General features: G+C 40.9%; 2 protein-coding genes across 2 annotated transcripts in view; one reads left to right on the top strand and one right to left on the bottom strand.

The window, feature by feature from the left end:
- The window catches only part of LOC133424461 (zinc finger protein 239-like), a 278,042-nt gene that overhangs the window by 242,891 nt on the left and 18,386 nt on the right, over nt 1-16,765 (bottom strand). The gene's annotated exons all lie outside the window — the stretch shown is intronic.
- On the top strand, nt 356-15,611 carry LOC133424456 (zinc finger protein 239-like). Its single transcript, XM_061715089.1, has 3 exons — nt 356-525; nt 4,847-4,927; nt 14,266-15,611. The coding sequence occupies exons 1-3, from the start codon at nt 511-513 to the stop codon at nt 15,289-15,291; spliced, it is 1,122 nt and encodes a 373-aa protein (XP_061571073.1). The 5' UTR covers nt 356-510; the 3' UTR covers nt 15,292-15,611.

The raw sequence follows: 16,765 nt of genomic DNA, 5'->3' as shown, positions 1-16,765 counted from the left end.
TTCATTTTCTCAGATGGCAAAAATAAGAACTTTATTGATCCCACATAGGAGTTTAGTTTACAGCGCAGTCTTGCCACATCCAATATGGCGGCGACGTTGACGTAACGCAGGAGGCGGCTGCGCATGCGCGGTTCTCGGTCTGCCGGAGGAGAAAACTGTAAACTGAGGAGAAAACATCGACATATCTTCTTATTTTTCGTCTTCTAGCGAATCCAAACCGAGATAAACCCGCAGTTCGTGGGTTTAGGACGTGTTTAAACCCGCAGTTCGTGGGTTTAGGACGTGTTTAAACCCGCAGTTCGTGGGTTTAGGACGTGTTTAAACCCGCAGTTCGTGGGTTTAGGACGTGTTTAAACCCGCAGTTCGTGGGTTTAGGACGTGTTTAAACCCGCAGTTCGTGGGTTTAGGACGTGTTTAAACCCGCAGTTCGTGGGTTTAGGACGTGTTTAAACCCGCAGTTCGTGGGTTTAGGACGTGTTTTCTCGCGGCTGACGGGACCGTTGACGCGGCATGGACGACAGCAAGGTGGGGAGCTAACGGCTAACGGCTAATTCACCTTTTTTCTCCACTATATTCACGGAGTTCGGGAGCGGAGTGGCCTAGTGGTTGGGGCTTCGGGCTCATGATCCGAAGGTCGCGGGTTCGAACCCCTCGATCCCAAGGATGCACAAAAAAATGTCATTAATAAATATCATTCTATACAGTATTTATAGAAGCAATATTACAATAGTACATACACATGTACATGTCTATGTGTATTATCCCTTTGTTTTATATTTATTAATCATTTAGTATTTATAGGAGCTTTTGAATTGTAATAACGTGCTCCACATTTTCATTTCTGTATTTAAGCTGTTCCACAGATTAACTCCTAGGGGCCCAGTCACACAGCAAAACTACTATAAATTACACAGATACATATAATAAATATAATAACCTTATTACCTAAAAACACACAATAAAACCCTGAGATCCTCAGATTTCCTAGATACAAAGATATTCTTGTAAAAATAATACATCAGGTATTGGAACATAAACATTCACAGATAGTTTTAGAGTTAGACATCATTTAATAAGAAGAGACATAATGTAATAACAATATTTGTTTTAGTGTTTTTTTGAAAATTGAGTGAGATCCAGACTCTTTTATAGCACTATTTGTTTGTTCGTTTTTGTTTATTTCTAACATGTATAAAAAACAAGAAAAGAGATAAGAAAACAAATCCAGGTTCATTCCACCACAAAAAAACCAACATCAAAACATATTTCAGTTACATGTTGGAAAAGGAGTGGGAGGAAGTAAAAACTTATTTAATCCCACCCCCTTTCCACAACTAAACATAAATTATATGTCTATTTATTTTTATACTATACACTAATTTGTATAAATATATATATTTTTTACAAAAATAACCCGTTTAATACAAGATGTAAGCTCTATCATAAATATAATATAACTGATATAAATATAATATAACTATGATATAAATATAATCCGTATATCTAAGTATACAAACAGACAAAGACAACATGACAGAATAGCAGAACACACACAGCTGCTGATCTTTAAACACAGTCTTCACTTTTATACCTCAAATAAACCATTTCTTTATATTTCTTCTTAAATTGTTTTATGTTTGTACATTCTTTTAACTCTAAATTCAAACCATTCCACAGTTTAATTCCACAAACTGATACACAAAAACTTCTTTTTGTTGTACGCGTGAATAAATATTTGAAGTTTAAATGATAACCCCCTTCCCTCCCAATGAATAATTTCTGAATGTTTATCCGGTAGTGAATGATTTTTTGCTTTAAACATTACTGGTGCAGATTGAAATGCCACTAGATCCATGAGTTTTAGTACTTTAGACTGTAAGAATAGTGAGTTAGTGTGATCTCCATATCCAGCCTTATGAATGTATCGTATTTCTCTCTTTTGAAGTACGAGTAATGAGTGGAACCTGGTTTTATAGTTATTGCCCCAAATTTCTGCACAGTAAGTGAAATATGGAAGAACTAGTGACCAGTAAAGAATGTGGACGGCCCTGTGATCCAAAACCTGTTTTGCTCTGTTAAGTACTGCAATGCTCTTTGAAACTTTGTTTTGTACATGCTTAATATGAGATTTCCAGCTAATTTCATCCATTATTACTCCAAGAAATCTGATTTAGTTTACTCTTTCAATATCGCTGCCATCCAATTCAACTTTTATATGCATATTTATTAGGGCTGGGCAAGTCAACGCGTTATTATCGCGTTAACTCATTCATTTATTAACGCCAACATTTACTTTATCACACATTAACGCATGTTGCTCACATGCTTTTGTTTTGAAAAGTCTTTTGCCAGCTGCTGCAGAACCGGAAGAGAGTTGGCAGAAAAACATGTGGAAAAGCTAAAACAAACATGGAGAGCGGTAAAATTACGGTTACATGGACATTTTAATTTTAAAGTTCTCCCAGACGGAGGATTCGACCCTGTAAAGGAAATTTCAATAGTGATTTTGTGCTTCACACTTTCTAACAGGGACATTTGGTGCTGAATATAGCAGGGGTGATAGCGCTCCGGCGTCACGCCGGATTTCCGGCATACCGAGGTGTTTGCGAGAAAAAAAAAAAAAAATCAGGTTTGCCGTTTATTTTTCTTATGATATAAATTTTTCATTTACCGTAATACCGGTGAGTAGCGCACACAGCGTTGGGAACGCTGCGCGGCGGAACGTAGCGCCTCTGGACACTGTTTGTGTGGGGACTGTTTAGCCAGTGAGCAGTGAGCAGAGCCGGCAGGGAAAAGTCAACAGTGCCGCGTGTCCGCTTGTAACCTAAATCTACCATGGCCACAGCGTTAGTGAGGCTTTATTAATATATGGGCTTTATAAATGTATTAAATATATGAGCGCGGTCTTTTGCCGTAGGGTACGCCGTAGTTCGCGTAACACACGGCGTAGGGCCTGCGTTGGTGTAACGCGGACCATAAATCAGCTTTAAACCACACCTGCAGCCCATCAGCTGATGAAGATGAGAGGTTAAAACAGCGGGGCTGCCATTTGTTCATTCCTGGTACGTTTTGTTAACTCAGAGCTTTATTGGTTTGTTTGTTAGCTTGCTGGTGTTTTTTTTTCCCTCTGGGATTTTTGAGTTATTTATGAAGAAGTTCTGAGTTCCGTGTGAGCAGTACTCGAGTTGAGGGGGGATGAGGGGTGATGTGATGGCACCCCCCCCTGAAATAAAAACGGTCCAAATCACCCCCCCTGAAATAAAAACGGTCCAAATCATCCCCCCTGAAATAAAAACGGTCCAAATCATCCCCCCCTGAAATAAAAACGGTCCAAATCATCCCCCCTGAAATAAAAACGGTCCAAATCATCCCCCCTGAAATAAAAACGGTCCAAATCATCCCCCCCTGAAATAAAAACGGTCCAAATCATCCCCCCCTGAAATAAAAACGGTCCAAATCATCCCCCCTGTAAAACTGCCATCCCTCCTTTCCATCCCTTATGTAATTTCATCAATGAATGTGGTTTTACTGCTATTTCAACATTTAGAGTCATCACCAGAAAAATAACACCAGAAAAATAACTTTTTTGACAATTTTCACCTGTTTCAAGTAAATTTTCACTTGAAATAAGTAGTAAAATCTGCCAGTGGGACAAGATTTATCTTCTTATTACAAGCAAAAAAATATTGTTCCACTGGCAGATTTTTCTACTTATTTCAAGTGAAAATCTACTTGAAACAGACTGATTTATTGCTTGTGTAGTTGAAAAATACATGAGAACAGGACCTTGAAAAAAATAATCACATTAAATCGCAATCGTAATATTGAGGAAAAAAAATCACAATTAGATTATTTTCAAAAATCGTTCAGCCCTACATTAGAATCCTAAGTGCTGCCACCTCATTGTAAACGGCATCATTTTGTGAGGCCATGCAAACCTGTATTTATACTAGTGTGGACATTAATGTTTTTCTACAATATTTCTTCCTCATTACAGTAAAATAGGCCATTCTAAGCCAATTTACTGCAGCAATTCCTTTCCAAATCATTAGAAAATATGGTTAACACCCAGTTGTGCATGAAAAAAAAAGTGATATACCGTGAAACCGTTTTGAAAAATACCATGATATAAATTTTTGGTCATACCGCCCAGCACTACGTTCGCGTAGATCCGAGAGACGCTTTCACTCAAAACCACACCAGTAGCCATACTTAAGCCAATCGGTAATAGTGTAGGGGGTGGTCTTGGGTTTTGGCCAATCAGATTGATTCTAGCCTCGCGTCACCAGGCTCCAGGCTGTTAACCGAAATCACCAAAATAAATGTGTTTCATTCTGTTTTCTATGGGCTGCATGTGGTGAGCTTGAACAACAGGACCATGGGTCAATTTACCCCAGACTTACACTTTAAGAGGACAAAAAATGACAATTGTGTTGATCGGGGCATATATCTTGGCTTAGGGGCTCGCTTACCTCCCAGGGAAAAAAGTTCAGGCTCAGGATTTTTTTTTACTATCACCCCTGATATAGACGGTAAAGCTGCTCCCCGTTAAAAGTTTCTGCTGTTTCTTCAGAAATTGCCTGTTTTAATGTCATGATTGTGGATCAGGATTTTGTTGGTAGACTTTTTTTATTTTTCATAAAAAAACATGATGACATTAATGCCCTGGCAGTGGCAATAAGCTATATTTTATTTGACATTTTTACACTAAATATGTGTTACTGACAAGTGCTGATGTTTGCTGAGATGTTTGCACAACAAATGTTATGGCACTTTCGTTCATACTTTTATAAATAAAAGTGCACTTTACACAACTTTTGAATTGATGATTTGATTTTGCATACAGATGCCGGAGGGGAAGGTGAAGAATCCCGGGAAACGCAGCAGGAAACCGGCCAAGATGGACCTGCGGGAGGAGCTGGACATGGTGAGCAGGGCTGGGGATCCATTCAAATGGAAACAATCCATTCAATTCTTAAGATTCAGAATCGATTATCAAGATTTGATTCGATCTGATTCAATCCGATATTGATTTGGGTTAGTGTTATTAAAACAGTTTTTTCAGCTGTTGCATGAATGATATGACTGTAGTTCTGCAACATATTAATACTAGTATTATATTGAGATTCAACAGCAAGTATTGCAGCTAATGATGCTGTAAGGACCAATCAGCTCCCAGAATGCTGATAGAACTGAAACAGAAACATCGTGGGGCAGAATTACCAAACACATCCAGGGAGGAAACAGAGACGGACGAAATTACTTTTAGTTTTTCACACATTCCGTTTTATTTTTTTCAATTTTATGTGTTTTTTTCGGTTTTTAATTTTTGACAATTTGGTTTTTAGTATTTTATGCAAACGAACCCTAATACAGTATATAAGGTAATGAAAAATAAACAATTTATGCAATTATAACTGAAAACTTTAATGTTTTCATCCCGTTAAACATATTTAAAGGCAAGAACATGTTTTTTTTTTTGTTTTTGCCCATGGTCTTTTGGGCAAAAACAAAAAAAATTCCAAAAGTTTTTTGTATGAAATAAATAACTAAGAAATAAACAACTCAAATATTCCTGGGATTAAAGTTCACCGGGTGAAAATGTAATAATGAAAATAAATCGATCTTTAGACATAAGAATCAATTTTTAGGAATTAATATGACAATTGATTTAGAATCGGAAAATCGTTTTTTTTTTTTCAACAAAGGCCTAATGGTGAGGGAGGGGGACCGGGTCCAGATCCAGACCTGCAGGTCCTCTACAGACCACTAGGGTCCAGATCGTCCGACCCTTCTTCACCTTCTTTCAGCCCGACCAGTCTCGCGTTAGCTCTTGGGCTGCGGTCCTCCATCTGGGTGATTTTCGTGGTGAGTTCCTCCACTTGTCGCTGGAGATCGTTGGCTTGATGTTTATTGGCTCTCACTTTAGCTTGTAGCGTGTCAAACTTAGCTGTGTTACTCTGAATGGATTTATGTGACGACTCAAAGCTCTTGGCCAGCTCACTAACAGTAGCCTTGGTGTCTTGTATTTGCTGCGTCAGTTCTGCTAGCTGTGGGGTGAGGATGTCGTTGACCGCTGCTTTCACTGCAGACTGAATAAACTCGCTGAGTTTCTGCTGCTGCGCTAGCATAGCAGAGCTAACAGCATTAGCTATGGCGTCGTCCAGATCCTCTCTCGGCATCGTAACCATTGGTTTTTTTTCAACGGTGACATGCTGTTTCGTTCTCGTTTACTCCCAGGCTTCCCTTGAGACATTATGCTGTGATGACTTTAGTCATCACAGCATAAGCTTTAGTTTAGTCGGTTAAAAAAATGAGGATTTGAGAGGTTGTTGAAGGCTAGCTGTTGAGCTACACGTGCATCGCAGTCAGGCGCCACCCGGAAGTCACGTCACCGTAATGTTATACATATTTTAAACTTAACGTTAGTTTAATAAGTCATGTTAGCATTCATGCTAGCAAACGTTACCTTCCCAGTTAATGTTTAACCCATTTGACCAGCCAATGAGTTGGCTTAAGACACTTTTACAGCGTATTGAGAAGTACAAAGCCCCTTTGATGACATTTGAAAAAAAATAAAATAATGTGTGGCCACGCATTGATAACTCGTGGCCATGAGTTAATATCTCGTGGCCACGCATTGTGTTAATATCTTGTGGCCATGCATTATTTTGAAAAAAATTAAATAATGCGTGGCCACGCATTAAAGGAGCTTGCGGCTGCTTTTAAGAAATGAGACTCTCTATCGCCACCCTTCACCAAAACGGCCGTTGGGGGCACTGCAACCAACAGTGAAGCCGGCACAGGAGAACGGGGAGAACGTGCATGCAGCGTCATGGGACGTCACATCCGTAGCCCAGCGCGGGAAAATCGGGACCGACTTGCATTACATTTTGCAAATAAAAAAAACAGCCTCAAGCTCCTTTAATAATTTGTTGGCCACGAGATCTCGTGGCCACGCATTATTTTATTTTTTTCAAATGTCACCAGAGTTGCTCCGTAGAGAATAATAATAATACTGTCATTTAGCATACGCATTTATCCAAAGCGACTTACATTTGAGAGAACAAACACACGGGGAGCAATTAGGGTTAAGGCCTTGCTCAGGGGCCCAAGGTGGTTCATCTTGGTTGCCGTTCTGGGGCTTGAACCTGACCCAAGCCCACCTCTGTAGCCACTAGACCACCACTCCCCCCACACATGAGTTAGCTTTCTTCAAAACAAGACTTACTGTTAGTTAGTTAGTTTGTTAGTTAGTTAGTTAGTTAGTTTTATTTTGGTCCATTAGTCAATCAAAACATGCACCACAGTAAAGCTGGATATATAAATAAATGAACCAAAAAAGGTGTAGACTAAAGCCGTAGCTTATATAATGCCTACCCTTTTTTACAATACATCACATCACATCAAATCAAAATAAAAGGTATTGCAGAGATCAATTACAACAAGAGCATGTGATATAGAGGATTTACAGGAGAAGCTGCTCTTGGTCATAGTTTATATTTATCAATTGCCCTAAGTTTAAATTTTTTTTTTGAATTTGCGGATAGAACTACACATTTTTAGCTCATCAGAGACTATTCCACAAGTTTACCGCTTTAACAGAAACACATCTACTTCTAAAGTTTGTCCTTACCTTTATTTTTACAAGTTCCCCTGAGTTCATACCGACTTTCTCTGGGTGAAAACATTTCCTGAATGCAGTAAGGAAGTAGGTTGTTGTGTGCCTTATACATTATAAGAGAAGTCCTTAGCTCAACTAGATCTACAAATTTTAAGGTATTTAGTTTAATGAGGAGTGGGTTCGTTGGGTCGCAGTATTTTGAATTATTTACAATTCTTATGGCTCCCTTTTGTAATTTAATTATTGGATCAATGTTTGTTATGTAAGTATTTCCCCATACCTCCACACAGTAAGTAATATATGAAACAATGAGTGAACAGTACAGTATGTAAGTGATTTCTGATTTAAAAGTTATTTTGTCTTGTATAGGATTGGAATGGTTTTTGACAATTTAGATTTAATATTGTTTATATGTGTTTTCCAATCAAGTTTATCATCAATTATCACGCCCAAGAATTTATTTTCACATACTCGTTCAATTTCGACATCATTGATTTTGAGCTTAACTTCACAATTTACTTTTCGGTTACCAAAGATTATAAATTTAGTTTTACTTAAATTCAGTGATAATTTATTGATATCAAACCAACTTTTAAGAACTTTCAACTCTTTTTCCACTGCACTCAAGCTGTTCCAAATGTTTACCAGAGCAATATATACTCGTATCGTCGGCAAACAACACAAATTTTAACAGTTTCGACACATTACAAATATCATTAATATACAAAATAAACAGTATGGGACCCAGCACAGATCCTTGTGGAACACCATATGTAACTTTTAATAAATTAGAATTTTCATTGTTCAGATGTATATATTGGAATCTGTCTTCCAGGTAGCTTTGTAGCCATGTATAGGCTATACCTCTGATACCATATCCCTCCATTTTTTTCATCAAAAGCCTGTGGTCAATGGTATCAAAGGCTTTTTTTTTAAATCAATCAGAAAACTCCTACTGTAAATTCTTTTATCAACTGCAGTTGAAATTTCTTCTACCAGTTCAGTCACTGCCATTGAGGTGGACCTATTGGACCTAAAACCATACTGATGGTCATTCAGTATATTGTGTTTATTTAGAAATGTATCAAGCCTTTGTATGAACAATTTTTCTAAAATCTTTGAGAATTGTGAGAGCAGGGAGATTGGTCTATAGTTGGAAAACTGATGCCTGTCTCCACTTTTAAAGATGGGAATGACACTTACTCTTAAGCTATACAAAAGTATTTGGGCTGTCCCCAACGCAGGATTTAGCTGGTCGACTCAAGTCGGGGAGTTTAATGCGACGGGTCGACGGCTCGTTTTTTAAGTACCCCCCGTATCAATTTGGCTTTTTTCCAAAGTGCTGTTTAAACCTACAGTGCATGCAACAGTAATATGAACATTGTTTTAAGCATTTCTTACTCATGTTTTAACCTGCTGCTTTCTTTCACCGCATAACACACTTCACATGTAGCTCCTGCTAATGCTGCACATGCGCAGTTTGCGCACCTCCACCTCCAAAAACTAGGGGTGCACCGAAATTAAAATTTGAGGCCGAAACTGAAGCGGAATAAAATTTAAAGACTTGGCTGAATACTGAGTACCGAATAGCCTACGGAATGCGGTTGTTCACAGTTTTTCATTTATTTTGCCATTTTTTTCACAATTGCATCGATAAAATTGCAATGACATTATTAACAACAAAAACAGTAAACTAATGAGTTGAGCCACTGTCAAGCAGCCGGCGATGCTGTTGCTTAAATTGACCAAAAGGTGGCTCTCTAACATCACAGTTTGTGTACTGTGCGTGACTCTGATGCTGGTTGGTAATTAAGGAGTTAAAACTCACTTGCCACTTACGGGACTCAGTAGCCAGCAGAAACAGCAGTAGGAGCATTTATTACATTTATTAACTGTAGTACCGCTATTATGAGAGGTTATTTCTCACAGTATTAGCCTAAAGGGACTTAAGGCTGATTTATGGTCCCGCGTTACAACAATGCAGAGCCTACGGCGTAGGGTACGCGGCAGTATGCACCATACTGCGCGCGTCGCTGCGTACCCTACGCCGTAGGCTCTGCGTCGATTTAACGCAGAACCATAATTCAGGCTTCACTCACTGCCGCAACCTGTTGCCTCCAGTCAGTTCGATGAGAAGCACACCGCAAAACACAGCATTGCATATTCAGCGCCGCACAGAGGCTCCCAAATGGAAATGATTATTGATTTCTGAATGAATGGATAGATACGTCGCTTATTTTTTGCATATTATTTTTTTTTCTTTTCTGGCCTGGCGGGGGCTCTCATTGGCCTGGCGCCCTGCCAAGCCTGTACAATTGTAGGAAACACTGTATTATCATTATTATTACAACTCCCTCGCCATTGCATCTTCTTTTATTCATTAGTGTAACTAATGAAGTGTATGAAAATACACTCTCACGTGTCGCAGGTGGTGCTAATTGAACGCTTGAAGAGAAGACTGGATTACCGGTAGAACGTTTTGGGCTAAACGATGCAATGCGGTTAGGTTTCCTTTTTAATACGAACTGATTAAACTGATTCAATTTTTTAGTGGGTAGCCTGAGTAATAAGGAAGTACCAGTACCGTAAAAAATTGGCAAAATCAATGTAAAAACTGCGAAGAACCATGTCCGGTATTGCACGGTATTCGGCCAAGTGTTTATTATTATTTTCGGTTTCGGTATCGGCCACAAAGTTTCATTTCGGTGCATCACTAATATAAATCCAAAGTTTTTGTTTAAAGACTTTAAAGTTTGGTATGCAAGTCTAACAATTTTCCAAGTGTTTGCCCACAGCCCTGTGTTGAACATTGAAAGGGCTAACATCAACCCTGGGGCCTAACTGAGTTCTAACATCAACTGTAAGACCACATTGTCTTACAGTTGACCACATGGCCTGAAACAAAGAAACTAAGACAATGACTCCAAAGCCCAGCAGGCTTTGCAGTTTGTGGCTTTTGGTATGAGATGGGAAAGTGACGCGTGGATAGTGCGTTGGACAGAGACCCATTAAACATCATAGCCCCCTTTGCTGACATGAAGCAGACCCGCTGGTTAATAAATAGCTGCAGCTCCCCGCATCTTGCTCTCTCTTGACCTGGCTCTCCATCTGCTGTTCTTAAGTTCTGCAAGTACTACACCTCATCTCCGACCAGTGAGACTAGCATCAGCCGAGGAGCCATCCATCCAGCTGCACTGGTGAAAACCCACTGGTTACCAAGAACCAGTGAACGCATCCTTCATCCAGTTCGATGGTCTAGAGCAGCAACATTAAGACCGTGTTGTTTTGCAAAACTCAGTTCGATGTGTTTTAGCTGGGTTTTCTGTCCAGACTTTGCCTCAACTCTGTCTGGACACCAAGCCTCCAACTTCTGACTTCCAACCTTTTTCAACTTTTAAGTGTTTCTCAACCCCTATGTACACCTAGACTGTGCAACACGTGCACGGTTGTACCTGTGGGTAGTTCCAAAGACTATGCCACAGCATCTCAATGGGATTCAGGTCGGGACTTTAACTAGGCCACTCTAAGGTCTTCATTTAGTTTTTCTTAAGCCATTCAGAGGTGGACTTGCTGGTGTGTTTTGGATCATTGTCCTGCTGCAGAACCCAAGTGGCTTCAGCTTGAGGTCACGAACAGATGGCCGGACATTCTCTTTCAGGATTTTTTGGTAGACAGCAGAATTCATGGTTCCATTTACCACAGCAAGTCTTCCAGGTCCTGAAGCAGCAAAACAGCCCCAGACCATCACACTACCACCACCATATTTTACTGTTGGTATGATGTTCCTTTTCTGAAATGACGTGTCCTATTTAAGTGATTTCTTGATTGAGAACAGGTGTGGCAGTAATCAGGCCTGGGTGTGGCTGGAGAAATTGAACTCAGCTTTCCAAAGATGTGATAAACCACAGATAATTTATGTTTTAAAAGGGGGGGTCAATCACTCTTTCACAAAGGGCTATGTAGGTTTGGATTTTTTTCCCCTTAATAATAAAAAGCTTCATTTAAAAACTGCATTTTGTGTTTACTTGTGTTATCGTTGTCTAATATTTAAATTTGTTTGAGGATCTTAAACATTTAAGTGTGACTAACATGCAAAGAAATAAGAAAAACACTTTTTCACACTGTGTGTGTGTGTGTGTGTGTGTGTGTGTGTGTGTGTGTGTGTGTGTGTGTGTGTGTGTGTGTGTGTGTGTGTGTGTGTGTGTGTGTGTGTGTGTGTGTGTGTGTGTGTGTGTGTGTGCGTGTGTGTGGGGAACACAGTTCATGTTCAATATAAATAGTTCATGAATGGGTTTTGAGTGTTTTTCAGCAGCTCTCAAATTTTACACTTATTACGTAGACGTATAAGAAGTCTCATCTGAAGGTGTCGTACTGTTAAAGGAGCTGTATGTAAGAGCAATAATAAAACAAATCATAAAATGACCCCGATATGTCAACACACATTTAAAAATCATGTTCATTTCAAATACTTTTGTCACTGACAACAGCACTCAAGCCAGGATATTCCAGTTTAAAAAGAGGAGTTGCAGCCCTCAACCAGTGTTTCCGCTAGAAAAAATTGGCACCGGACAATGTGACCGGCAGGGTTTCAATTTACCGGACAAATGTTTGAAATTCCGGTCACATAGGCTATATGAATTTATTGAGGTTAAAAAATAAATCACATGCAGTAGTACGATATCAATGCAAGTCATTTAATAGTATTTTTATTGAAAAACAGGGTTTTTAAAATAAAATAAGTCCCGTCAATTGACTCGCGAGCGTAACTTCAAAAAATAAATAAATATTGCAGAAGCTTGCGCGTAACTTACGGCGTAGGTACGCGGCGACGCGTACTCTACGCCATAGGCTCTGCGTCGGTGCGACGCGGAACCATAAATCAACGCACACGCTCCGCTTCCTCCCGGCTCCCGGCACCGAGTACACTACTGTGCGGTACTGCGGTAACAGTCCTGGGGCCTCATCTATAAAGCTTGCTTGCGCAGAAAAAGCGCCTGAAAGTTGCGGAAGCCACCATCTACGCAAAGCCTCGGATCTAAAAAGAAAAAACTAACCGATGGCTGCCGCTCCAAGCCCACTACTCCACGCCGAAGAGGAAAAAAGAAAGTGTTCTGATTAAAATAAGGAAAGTTGGACTACCAACAAGTATATAACAATTGCGTTCATAAGGATAAAGTTTAAAAAAAAAATAAAAATGAAAGAAATTGTCTCTTCTCCCCGTGTGTGTCTGCCTGTCTTGCACGGGCGCATGTTGTTTACTTTTAAGCCGGAATTATGGTTCTGCGTCACACCAACGCAGAGCCTACGCCGTAGGGTCTGGCATAGGGTGCGCGTCGCCGCGAACCCTACGCCGTAGGGTCTGCGTCTGTGCGACGCGGAACCGTCATAAATCAACGCACACGTGGATGTCGGCGCCGCAGGCAGCTCCGCTTCCTCCCGGCTCCCGGCACCGGGGCTCGGCGTGTCCCTCCGCGGTACTCCTGGGGACTCTAGTCCCTAGTCCCGCAGCCCCAGTGAGTATTTTCACCGGACATTTTGACCGTAGAGATTATAAAATACCGGACTTCGGCATATTTTACCGGACAAAGTCCGGCAATTACCGGACAACGGAAACCCTGCCCTCGTTTATGTTGTCATTTTTTGTTTTGGCCTGAAGCTCCACCCTCCACCTATCTCCCAATCACCAAGTCAGTATTGTTTCTGAAGCTCCACCCTCCACCTATCTCCCAATCACCAAGTCAGTATTGTTTCTGAAGCTCCACCCTGCACCTATCTCCCAATCACCAAGTCAGTATTGTTTCTGAAGCTCCACCCTCCACCTATCTCCCAATCACCAAGTCAGTATTGTTTCTGAAGCTCCACCCTCCACCTATCTCCCAATCACCAAGTCAGTATTGTTTCTGAAGCTCCACCCTCCACCTATCTCCCAATCACCAAGTCAGTATTGTTTCTGAAGCTCCACCCTCCACCTATCTCCCAATCACCAAGTCAGTATTGTTTCTGAAGCTCCACCCTCCACCTATCTCCCAATCACCAAGTCAGTATTGTTTCTGAAGCTCCACCCTCCACCTATCTCCCAATCACCAAGTCAGTATTGTTTCTGAAGCTCCACCCTCCACCTATCTCCCAATCACCAAGTCAGTATTGTTTCTGAAGCTCCACCCTGCACCTATCTCCCAATCACCAAGTCAGTATTGTTTCTGAAGCTCCACCCTCCACCTATCTCCCAATCACCAAGTCAGTATTGTTTCTGAAGCTCCACCCTCCACCTATCTCCCAATCACCAAGTCAGTATTGTTTCGGCATCCGGGTTGCCAGCTCGGCTCTAATTATCGCAGCCATGGCAGCCTACGTTCCTGCTGCATTCTGCAGCCTACCTGGCAACCTCTGGTCGGGGGGAGGAGGGGGAGGGTACACGCCGCTCAACAATATTTTGAAAGTGACTGCAGTACCAGTTTTGGACATTTCTTACAGACGGCTCCTTTAAGTACTAGTTGTAGCTAAATATGTTTAACATTAGTCCTCAGAAGATAAACTTAATTGTCTCACATGAAAAAAACATGACAGGCAGCATTTGAATTAAACTGAAAAGGCTTTTGATAATGCAGCCAAGATAATGTAAGTCATCTTCTCTGTTACAGAATCATAAAGGAAGACCCAAAAGACACTGGTGTGATGATTGCAAGCAAGTGTTCACCACTTCATCAAACCTGAAGAAGCATAAGAAAACTCACACTGGTGATAAACCGTACAGCTGTGATCAGTGTGGAGCGGTTTTTGCCCAAAAAGGTAACTTAAAGCAACACCAACGTATTCACACTGGAGACAAGCCTTACAGATGTGATCAGTGTGGAGCGGCTTTTGCCGAGCAAGGTGCTTTAAGGAGACACCAACGTATTCACACTGGAGACAAGCCTTGCAGATGTGATCAGTGTGGAGTGGCTTTTGTCCGACAAGATCAGCTAAAGCAACACCAACGTATTCACACTGGAGACGAGCCTTACAGATGTGATCAGTGTGGAGCGGCTTTTGCCCAAAAAGGTGCTTTAAGGAGTCACCAACGTATTCACACTGGAGAAAAGTCTTACAGATGTGATCAGTGTGGAGCGACTTTTGCCCAGCAAGGTGATTTAAGGACTCACCAACGTATTCACACTGGAGAAAAGCCTTACAGATGTGATCAGTGTGGAGCGACTTTTGCCCATCAAGGTACTTTAACGAGTCACCAACGTATTCACACTGGAGAAAAGCCTTACAGATGTGATCAGTGTGGAGCGACTTTTACCACATCAAGTAATCTAAGAGTCCACCAACGTATTCACACTGGAGACAAGCCTTACAGATGTGATCAGTGTGGAGCAGCTTTTGCCCAGCAAGGTGCTTTAACGAGTCACCAACGTATTCACACTGTAGACAAGCCTTACAGATGTGATCAGTGTGGAGTGATTTTTGCCCGACAAGATAGCCTAAAGCGACACCAACGTATTCACACTGGAGAAAAGCCTTACAGATGTGATCAGTGTGGAGCGACTTTTACCACATCAAGTAATCTAAGGAGTCACCAACGTATTCACACTGGAGAAAAGCCTTACAGATGTTATCAATGTGGAGCAGCTTTTGCCCAGCAAGGTGCTTTAAGGAGTCACCAACGTATTCACACTGGATAAAAGGTGTACATTTGTGATCATTGTGATCTCATTTATTTTGAGAGTTCAGTTAAAATGCACCAATTTAGTTTACTTAATTTAGTTTGAAAGAAATAATTCACACATACGCACTGACACACACACCAACACATAGATGATCTGAAGTTTGTGTTTAATGTCTAGTTAATTGTTGTTTATGTGTAGTTTAGGCATTGGAATTCATCCCAGGTTTTGTTTCACTTTCTTTTAAGACTTTTGCAAATAAATTCAGATTAATTTGAATGAGAGAAGTTGTTTGTGTTTATTTTATAGATATTTTTGTCACAGCTGCTGGTTTCAAAGGTCTGTGCTCAGACTCCTTCCTTCACTTTTATTCTGTAACTTGCCACTGTTTGGCTTAAGGCTTTTCTCCCACTATGGGAGTTTTTACCTCCGATTGTGTATATAATAATTGGTCGGGGGTTTATGTTCATGTTCGTTCATGTTCTTGATCTCTGGAAAGCGTCTAGAGACATCTGTTGTATTAGACGCTATATAAATAAAATTGAATTGGAAAAAAAAATAATTGAATTGATTTGTAACGCCCCCCCCCCCCCCGGCAACAGGCTGACACGTAGGGAACACCAGCTACTTTGAGACGGATTTAGCTGTTTAGTTATTATTTCCTGATAAGTCGGGTGGTGCCCCGTTTTAATTGATTCATTTTGATAAGTAATCTTCTTTATTAGTTATTAATGAATATAAGACAATTATTAATAACTTTCTAATAACTGAACCAGCACTCAATTTGTGGTGCAACACCAGGCCCGGTCCTCGGTGTCCACGTCCCTGCAGGTTAAATGTGTCCCTACATCAGTGTTTCTCAATCCTGGTCCTCGTGGGCCCCTGTCCTGCATGTTTTAGATGTTTCCCTGCACCAACACACCTGATTCTAATTAAAGGTCCTCATTAGCTTGTCACCAAGGTCTGCACAGCTCTGTTGATGACACAGGTACTTTTATCACAGTGTGCTGAAGCAGGGTATCATCTAAAACATGCAGGACAGGGGCCCACGAGGACCAGGATTGAGAAACACTGCCCTACATGCAGGACAGTAGCTCTCAAGGACCAGGTTGGACACCCCTGGTTTAGGACTTTAGACGCAAATAACAGAGTTTTGACTTTAATTGTAGATGTTCTGGAGAACCCATGAAGGGAGGCCAACACGGGAGAGATATGTGGTCTCTTACTGGTTCCTGTCAGCACTCGCGCTGCTGCTTTGATCAAATCTAAATCCAGACCTTCACCCAGTGAGGATCTTCAGGACGGGCTGAAGAAGACTTTGCACATCAGTCCGACTCTCCCACCATCAACACAACATTTGGTGGAAATATAAATGCAGCTCTGGATGGAAATGAATGTTTAGATACATGATGATCTGACTGAAACAAGGACATGGTCACATGACAACTAAAGGACCTCCAAATAAATATTAAAGTGAGACACTTGTTTAGTC

This window comes from Cololabis saira, chromosome 23, assembly GCF_033807715.1.
Source record: "Cololabis saira isolate AMF1-May2022 chromosome 23, fColSai1.1, whole genome shotgun sequence".
In the NCBI taxonomy this organism is placed as follows: Eukaryota; Metazoa; Chordata; class Actinopteri; order Beloniformes; family Belonidae; genus Cololabis; species Cololabis saira.
The sequence above is the reverse complement of the archived record's forward strand: the minus strand, read 5'-3'. Positions and strand labels throughout refer to the sequence as shown.